The 9,923-nt window shown below is 39.8% G+C and overlaps 2 protein-coding genes across 3 annotated transcripts in view; one reads left to right on the top strand and one right to left on the bottom strand.

The window, feature by feature from the left end:
- Positions 1–450: 450 nt before the first annotated feature.
- On the bottom strand, positions 451–4,504 carry LOC103380865 (angiopoietin-related protein 1). The gene is made up of 9 exons (XM_025057049.1): positions 4,489–4,504; positions 3,916–4,136; positions 3,416–3,631; positions 3,064–3,183; positions 2,154–2,268; positions 1,922–2,059; positions 1,370–1,586; positions 1,016–1,211; positions 451–937 (listed from the first exon to the last, which is right to left on the bottom strand). Exons 1-9 carry the CDS (start codon positions 4,502–4,504, stop codon positions 791–793), a joined length of 1,386 nt encoding a protein of 461 aa, XP_024912817.1. The 3' UTR covers positions 451–790.
- kcnk2b (potassium channel, subfamily K, member 2b) overlaps positions 3,127–9,923 on the top strand; it is a 35,830-nt gene continuing 29,033 nt past the window's right edge. For both annotated transcript variants that reach the window (XM_017033721.2, XM_017033720.2), the window contains exons 1-2: positions 3,127–3,246; positions 6,762–6,828. The gene's annotated coding sequence lies outside the window, so the exon portion shown is untranslated. The remainder of the gene's footprint in view (positions 3,247–6,761; positions 6,829–9,923) is intronic.

Genomic DNA, 9,923 nt, shown 5'->3' with positions numbered 1-9,923 from the left:
GAATGAGAATGAGTGGTCGGCCTGTGTGAAGGGTCAAAGAGTGTGTTTGTGCTCACAGGCAGTGGAGGAAGTGAAAGAGCCCTTTTACTCCATTTTGCACTACCAGGTACAGCTGGACGTGTGAGCGACATAGTCAGCAAACAAGGAAGTCATGCTCGGCAAACTGCACATACATTGAATAGGTTGTGTGGGTGTGTGTGTGTGTGTTTTTTACTTTCTAAACTATAAAAATATTAGTTTTAGCATAGAAATTCAACCAATAGCATGACATGCCTAGGGTGTTGACACAGTTAAAAACAAGATGCCCAAGTTCCCGAGTACCTTAGTATGTGCTATACATGTTCACTCATACTAAAAGAATATGCATTAATTTAATTTACTAATTTACTTCATACTAAAAGAATATGCATTAATTTACTTTAAAGTACAAGTGTCATCCTTATTTTACTATTACTATATTACTATTAGTGTTTAATGTATAAAACAAACATATACAGAGGTATACCTTTTTTTTAACTGCATTCTTGTACAGAAACTTTTTTAAGGAAGGTCTTTTCTTACATATAGTAGGTCTTCATGTAATTTAAATACAATTTTGTATCACTACAATTGATGTAATCCATCTATTTTTTTATTAAAATGAAAATTGGCTAGAATAGCAAGTCTCAAATGAGTACAAACCCAAGTGTGTAACATACAATGGAACAGAGGAGCCTGACTCCACAGGTAATACTGTAGATAAACTCACTTTAACTGTTCCATCAGAACAGTCACAACTGTGACCATCAGGTCACGGTGACAGTCGTCTCCTGAAGCTCCGTGGTCGGATCATCATGCTGACTTTTCGTAGGGAATAATAGTCTGAGTCTTTCCAGGAAGGCCAGACGATCCCATCAGGACCCAGGGGCCCCCTGCCTTTAGGGGTGTAGTGTCCTCCCTGTGGAATCATGGAATCAAGTTAGAACTCTAGTAGCCTGACATCTAAAAAAAGGAAAGTATTCCTGTGTACTCTTACTCTGTAGTAGACCCCATTCAGGTTGGCGTAGAAACACTGGTTGTACCACCATCCACCGTGGGAGATCTCAGCACAGATGTTCCCACTGTCTGGTGTAGTGAAGCTTTGCTTGTCGTGGTACCAGCTGAAGGAGTCCTGAGCTGTACCACTGTGGCCTGACACATGGAGGCGGTACTGATGATCCTCATCCTCTATACTACACACACACACACACACACGACGAGTCAGGACCCAGTCTTTCCCAGTTTAAAAAAAAAATGCAATTTGCACTGACAGATTCCTGTTCATTAAAGTATAAAAATTACTCAGTTATCCCTGATAGTGCAGAAACCGTCTCTTACATCACACACTAACCTGAAGCCCTGATACAGGGCGTGCATGTGCTTGCTGCTCCAGTCCTCCAGGTCAATGCGGAGGCTGTAGTCTCCCTGAGAGCTCAGCTCATGTATGTGGTCGTTGCCCAACCAAAACTCTGAGTGCAGGTCACCGAACCCGTGTCTGTATTCCTCCCAGCTGCGATCAAAGCTCACTGAGCCGTCCACCCGACGCTGAATCACTGTCCAGCCTCCACCTGAGCCAAAGACCAGACATGGTGAGAGGAGGACACCTGCTACTGTCTGATGACTTCTCTGAGATGATGAATGATTCAGCTACACACCAGTGTGTCAGATTAATCACAATTTGTATTGAGAAACATGTTGCACCAGTGTGTCAGATTAATCACAATTTGTATTTAGAAACATGTTTTAATATGCATTAAAAGCTAATTATTTATTATTCAAACACTAACAAATTTAGGAATCTAATACCTGCCAACAACTGCCAAAAAAGAGACAATTTCTCTTCAATGTCACAAAGTTATTTCTTTTATTCGTATACATACAAACTGGTGTGTGCATGACTCACCGTCTGTGTCCATGTCACAGTAAACATCCACAGACGGTCCTCCCAGTGAAGGGGCCACACTGTACAGTCCTGATCTTTTCACACCATTGAAGTAGATGGAAGCACAGTCTATGGGACAGTTTCTCACATGTTGAAGCTCTGATGGAGGGACATAATCAAACTTGTAGTATAAGTGGGATTAGGCACCCCCTGCTGGCGGAACAGCGGATGTGTACGTTTATTTGAAATGTACCTGGATGCAAAGCCTCATGCGCACTCATGAGAGGATTGGGACGCAGGATGTTGATGGAACAGCCAGGGTTTCTTTTTACCTTGTTGACCAAAACTGTCAGATTATGGACTCGGTTCTAAAGAGAAAGGAAATAATCTTACTGTCACAGCATGCCCAAGATCTATGACGCCCATAAGTTAATTAAATGTAGTATAATACAATAAAATATGAAATATGAAAAACTATTATTTTAGAATACATGAGGGTACTACGTGCATGCAAGACAGATGAGTACTGTGCACACATGCTGTAGTGGATCCTGATTGGCTGGCTTTGTGAGACGAACATGTTTACCACTGAAATTAAATGATTCACTTCGGAGTATCAAACAGCATCATGGAAATACAAATAATAATAATCTCAGATTACCCTAAAGTGCCTACCTTTTGTGGGGCCCGTGTGGTTCTTTTCTCACGAAAAGGTAATTATTGCTCACCTGACATTTGTTTATGTACAACAGCATTACATCAGGTCTCCTTAATGCAGAGATTAGGGCACATGTGGACAGGCATTTAGAGGGCACCTTTTGGGGTCTTCTGGGTAAATTAGCCACTTAACCGGATGAGCCAGTGTCTGTTTCAAGGTAAAGGATAGGGATACACACGTGTGTATTTTGTGTATATTTATTGGAAATAATACCAAATGTGTTTCGGAGAGTATATACCGAGTTCATAAGGCTTATATCGTTTAGTTGCGTTACGTAATTAAAGCCGTGTTTGTACGTAGGAATGTGCAGTTGAGATAGTATCATTTAATGTGCTGTGTTTTCAGACATGGAATAAACTTAAAAAAACCTATGAACGTCCTTTAGGGTCTTTTCTCCAAGTGCTTTCTCAAGTGCCCCGTACTGTAGCTTTAAGGGGATTTTTACCTGTAGTTCCAGGATGAGAGTGCCCTGAAGATGCAGCAGGGCGGAGGCCTCAGAGTGCTGCACCTCCAACTGATGAAAACGCTGCTCCAGGGAGATGTTCCAGTGATTTCTCTGCTCACTCTGAGGACACCCACAGATGCAAAAGACAACAAACGCAATAACGCTGAGATAACATGGTAGAAGGTAAGAAACTTCCTTCACATGGAAAATGTTTCCACAGGTCAATGGAAATGCAAGACGGTTTGTATTTAATAGACAAATGTTTCCATCGCCTGAGTCTACAGCTGGACTGGACCCAGAACCTAAATTAGTTGAAAGGATTGTGAGCTGATCCAGGTCTTGGAGATTTCACCTGCAGCTCAAGAGCCTTGATGTGGTGACGGTGGTCCCTCAGTTCCTGCTGCAGTCCAGAGATGGTCTCCGTCAGCACCAGTATCTGCTCTTTACGCTCCTCGTTCTCTTGCAGCCAGTAGGAAACCTCATCTGTGCAGCGGAACATGTCGGGACACCTGTGCTGGTCCTGCTGAGGCAGAGTGGCCACCAGGCGACACATTCCGTTCTCTAGTACCTGTTTGACATACAGCAGTGTCCAAAAATGATATGGTTCACATGGTGTAATATATAATAATATAATAATGGTGTTGGTTTGAAAAGAGTTACAACATTAACTTTCTCAAGTTGCCCGTATTGCAAGTTTCCAGGTAGCTGTTTCAGTTGGGTTGCAATCACATCCAGCTCCAACAGGAGGCAGGATACTCGGTTGTAATTTTACAACGTTATAAAGGTTTAATATAAGATCAAAAGTCTAATAATTGGAAAGTTAAATTAAGTTGAAACAATCCGTCCATTTACCTGGTTGATGTAGTCCCCACACTGTGAGCCTCCACCATGATGAGTGGAAATGTTCTGACTGCCTGCTTTGGCAACAGGAAGCAGAACAATGATAAAGATGATGCAGAGGGAAGTACTGGCGCTCATGGCAGGTTGGACAGATGAGACCAGGAGAGACATTGTTGCTGTCTGGTTTGTGTGACAGCGATGCTTGGTCTCCAGTGCTCTGATGGTTCTTCTTCCTGCCACATGTGAAACCAAATTATTTTCTCTTTATATGATAAAATGCATGAAGGCACAAAGTCACCTTCCTGTACCCCCTCTCCATTTACATCTAATTATGGCTAATGAGATATGAACTGAGGAAAGTGAGATTAAAGGACGATGATCACATTACGGTGTGTCCCGAGGTAACTCTGGAAACACACGTACTGCAGTGTACAGTACAGTAAAGTACACGCTCAGACTTGAGGCTCGACAGTCATAGTACATTATACATGTGTGAAAATGCTCTCTGGTTTAAATTACTTGTTGCAGTTACAGTACAACTGGCATGTTTATCAAAGTCACCTGTAGAGTTAGAATGAAACTCACCTGTGTGACAAACCATCTCTGATTTTCTTCCTGGTTCATTTCTAGCCCAGGACTTTCCAATGTTGTATCACACTATTTCTCTTTAGACAAACTGCTCTCTCTCACACACAACGCTGATCTTCTCCTGCCGCCGTCTCTCTCCCTCTTTTTCTCCTCCAGTATCTTCGTCACATAATCCAGCTTAAAGAGGATTCAGAGTGACAACAGGATAGAGAGAGGAAGAAAAGACTAAACAGTTGAAAATGTGCCAGCAGGACCCAGAATGCAACAGAACTGTTTTTTAGTCAAAAGCAAATACACTGATGCTCTAAAATGTATCTATAAATCATTTCCTGTCCAATTGTGCATCAGGGACAATGACAAAATACATATATTGGCCCAACAATAAGCAGGCAAAAATGTGGCATAAAAAATATGTATACTATAATTAATTATAGCTGAGCTATAGTTTTTTGCAAAGCAGATGCAATTCCAGAAATCAGGACAATTTTCTGGTACAAGGTAGAAAGGAAAATATTTGTTTTTATTACATTAAAATGTTTGCTGCTCATAATTTTTCTGGCTGATACTAATCAGTAACGCAATGCAGGTATTTGGCTGATACTAATCAGTAACGCAATGCTACCTGCACAAGCCACAAGATGGCAGTTTAACACAACTTAACGGTCGTGAGTGTGGCTGCTTATGGTTTTTTGCTGATAAACTGTAGAGAAAAATAATTGTACAGAATCCAACTTAACGGTCGTGAGTGTGGCTGCTCATGGTTTTCTGCTGATAAATTCTGTAGAGAAAATTAATTGTACAGAATCAGTTATAATTAAGATCAATATTTAAAGAGAAAATTAACATCACATTACTCTTCTACTCAAATAACTACAGAAACAAGATATTGATATTCAGTCAGACATTCAACATGAAATTGACGTCTAATTAACTATTATTAAAAAAACAAAGATGAGTTAAATTTTATATTTTGTTAAAGTTTTCTCTACAAAACTTACTCTAGATTTTACATATTACATACATTTTACTCTTCTTTCCCAAAGGCATGTCATCATCACTTTCAACAGTGTTGTGTAATACATTCATGTACCAGTGAAGTGATGAAATTCTAATTATCCTATATTTGTGACACTTGACTCTTTCTCTCTCTAAATTATTCATGAAGCTGAAGGGTCTCAGTGAAAACATTCCTTATTATCTAAAGTGGCTTTTTGTCACATGTTGTGGAGCTAAAAGCTAGAGTTACATTTGGTGATGCTGGTTTGATAGCACAGAGGAGAGTTTTGTTGTCGTTGTGATAGCACAGAGGAGAGTTTTGTTGTCATTGTTGTTTTTCTGTTTGTTTTTTTTTTGTCTCAAGCACTAGGACCAGTTTATCATAACACCCTAAAGACCTCCTGATTCTTGTATGTTTGTTTAATTAAATGTTCAGGGACCTATGTTTAAACTTACAAGGGACGAATATGTTGCATTTACTGACAGTTAAAGTTCTGAACATGAAATGTCAGATTGAGCCTCATGGTAAAACAGCTGAAAATGTAATAACATGGACTCCAATTACAGTGGAGTGATTTCTAACCAATTTGTTGGTCTAATTTGTCTGTGAAGTTAAGATGATTCACCTGACCTGGGTACAGTGTAAAGGGAGATAATGAATGCTTCTCTACTGGAACACATGAATTACATTAATAACGGAAATTACAGCTCCTCAAGTCGTATTTTAACGTCAATCAAATGTGTTTGACCCAGTTATTACATGTAAGAGACCATACTGATGATGTCAGGTGTTTTCTCTGTTATACAAGATAGAATAAAATCACCTATTTTTACATTAACATGTATTTCTGTACTTCGGGAGAGTCTCGTCAAACTACGATAAACACCTTGTTTTTTTCTTTTCAGGTGTTGAAGATATTTTTTGAGATATTTCACCAGTTGTAGTCAGTTATTAGCTATCGTTACACGTTTTCATATCTTGACTGGTTTTAAAGGGAGGCTGTATAAGATGAAGACAAAGTGAATTATATATTATAACTTACATGTACACTCACCTGAAAGTATTGCAGTAAATAATTTAAATATTTGACATCATGTATATGTTACTAAATACTTCATGTATCTGAATTACATATACAGAAACAGCACCATGAATATGTGCAGGGGTGGACATGTTTACAGTGTAGTGTACTGTGTGGTGGTGTGTTCATGTGCAGGAACCCTCGCTCTCTGCCTGTATTTTCTAACTTCCCCTTTAATTTCCTTGTTTTCAGGAAGCTCCTGCTCCTGCAGGTGTTACCAACACGAGAAAAAGTTTGGCAGCTGTAAAGTGAATCCAAGGTATGAAGGAAAAGACACATCAGTGTGAACTCACATGTTGTACAGTAGTCAGTAGTCGAAGAACAAAGTACCAGAAGTCCGTATTTTCAGAACATTTAACGCACGAAACAGGCGAAGTTTGAAAAAACAAAACAAAAACCAAAGACAACATCTGGGTCGTGGACATCAAGTGGCCCATGGCAGAAATTGAGATGTTTGTGAACGATCACTGCTTTGTTTACCTAGACGAGATCGTGTACAGCATATTATTGGCTAATACAATGTGTTCTCAGTGTACTATTGGCTAATTGAGCATGCTCTCCTCTTTGTTACTCACACTGATTGGCTCATGCATCGTAGCATCTCTCAGCATCTCCCCTTGACTGTCGTTTACTTTGCTCCGTGTCGCCATTATACAACTCTGCTGTGCATGTAATTGTGTGGTAAAGGGTAATAGAGTCTAGTGAGGGTTGATAACAGTGTGGGGGAGGTTCAAAAAGATAAATATACGTATATACGTAAATAATATAATAATACTTTGTATTGTAATAAATACACCGGCCTAAAAAGTAAAGCGAAGTACTATAGTTTTACTATATTGATGTAAATGTCTATGAATGTCTATGAATTTCCACCCAAATTGTCCTGGACGACACAACAGTCAGTTCTTATTTACAGCCCAAGTCCCTCATGACCTCTTGACCTTCGAGGTTCTCCTCTGCTTATTGTCCAGCTGCAGGTCTGCTGACACAGCACAAACCAAGGCTGCACTGTTGCTTTATCAAACCTCTACACTGCCACTGATGCTGCTGCTGCTGCTGCTGCTGATGTACTGTAGTGTTTCAGAGCAGCACAGCATCTATCTGTCAGCTCTGATTCCCCAGGGGAGGGGGCGGGTGAGTCAGAGGATGAGAGAATCTCCCTGCTGTGCTGAGTGAAGTGCTTTCCTGTGTGGAGTGATCAGGTCAGCCCCTTGATGAGGCTGCAGATATTCTGCCTATTCTCTATAATGCATTCAAAAGACTGATATTGCTGAGTGGGCAGCAAACAGCATCCATGTTCCAGTCAGATACATGATGTGCATGTTTACTGCTGATAAGAATGGCTGTTTACACGTGAGAGAGGGATAAACACATGGCTGCTATTTAAGAAAGCTGTTTACATCTATCATCTCCCTCCTCTCCTAATAAATGCTCCAGGGGGGGCAGGTGGAACTGATCCCAAATCAGGCTAAAACCAGAACCAAATCTGTTTCTGTTATCAGTCCATCTCTGAGTGTGAAGTGTAGAAACACACAGAGCCAGTCTATTTATACCATCTCCAACCTCTACCATGTTCATTCCAGTGTAAACGGTCACAGTGTCCACTTCGCAAAACTGAGCTCCCATTTCTCTACAAATTCTACTCATTAAAAACCAATTCAATTCTGCCATAAGATACGACGGGGTGTAAAAGTAAAACAAACAAACAAAATACATCTGTTTTTCTAATTAATGAACCATCACACTCTGGGGATTACTGATAAGTCATTGTGCATCGCCTACAGGGTCGTTATCGAGAGAAAAAAAAGATTTTTCTTCTAGAAATGTAAACGTGTTTGTGTTTCCTCAGGGTTGGTTTTTAGCCCAGACTCAAACTCTCCAGACTCTGTGTTTACCTTGAGCCTGACTTTAAAGGCTGAGTGAGATGCTGACATTTTCTGGAGGACCTCATTAAAAACAGAAGGTGTCAGGTGTGATCCTAAACTACTGGTAAACAGCTCTCTGGACAAATTGCTTCCGCCCTCTGATGACGGACTCACCTCTTTACTCATGCCTTAGTTATGTCTGAGGGTTTTCAAAGGGCTTTTTTCAGTAAGGTTGTTGTTACATTTGTCAGCTCATCTGTGATGCATTATTACTTAAGTTATTGTCTCTTGTAGTGGAGCAAATGGTCAACGTTAGAAGATGTTTAATTGCTTTATAAAACATTATTAATGATTTATTGCAGCAAAGAAATGAAGCATTGTTGTTGTTGCTTGGTTTGAGCAGGGCTATTTATTCAAAATATAGTACAACACATACAACATATAGTATTTGGGATTAATTGTATTATAGTTAATTCAAAGTTTGAACTCATTAATCCCAACTTAACTTATTGAAGCTCTTGGCTCTGTGACATCACATTGAGCTGAGTTAGATTTTTTTTTTATCTTTGTTCAGTCTGGTTTTTCTTCCCCTTTATAGAACCACTCTTTGGAACCAATAACAGTGATTCAGTATTTTTTGTTGTTGAGTAAACAGCACCATATTATGTGGTGTCATATAAATATATGTTTCATTTCCTAATTACTAACCTATTTTTCAACTACACGTAGCTAAAGTTACACACAGAAAGCTCGCACGTTCTACTATAATTCTTAGAAACCAGGATACTTTTAGCACTTCTCTGTAAAATTTAATGAAGGTCACTGAACAGATCACACAGCTGACTCATCGCCTTGTCTGTTCCCTCTTCCCTGCACACTCACACCCTGGCTAACAACGGTGGTTTATGCAGGAAAGCATTAAAAAGCTACTGTAAATGTTGGTTTAAACTAATTATAATTTAGCCAAATTATTTCCAGAGAGTGCAGCTGAGAGATACTGCGATACATATTTCCAGAGAGTGCAGCTGAGAGATATTGCGACTTTTGCATAAGTATCTAAAAAACAAAATTGTCAAAGACAAGCAAATGTAAGCCAAGTTCAAATTTAACCAAACATATTAACTAAATATAAGTCTGGGACAAACCAGCTGCAGGTTAGTTAAAAGGTTTGAGTCTTGATAAAAATACAGAAATGGTCTCATATGCCCTGGATCTGGCTGCATTTTACCAGCACAGTGCCCATTAAAAAACTATTTTTGACCCTCCTTGACACCAGTACTTTTAGACGCCTCTGCTGCTCGACCAAAGATAATAACCAGCTGCACACATTAACCCAACTCTATTTGACATCTTTATTCTTAGGTGGCTACTTTTCCACAGAACACAGGACCTACTGAATGAATAATAAACATCAACCCTCTGTGTGTGTGTGTGTGTGTGTGTGTGTGTGTCACTACCTTCTCCCTGATGTCCACGCCATCTCTTCCAC

Source organism: Cynoglossus semilaevis, chromosome 7 (genome assembly GCF_000523025.1).
Source record: "Cynoglossus semilaevis isolate Cse_v1.0 chromosome 7, Cse_v1.0, whole genome shotgun sequence".
Lineage (NCBI taxonomy): Eukaryota > Metazoa > Chordata > Actinopteri > Pleuronectiformes > Cynoglossidae > Cynoglossus > Cynoglossus semilaevis.
This window is presented reverse-complemented; position numbering and strand designations above follow the sequence as displayed.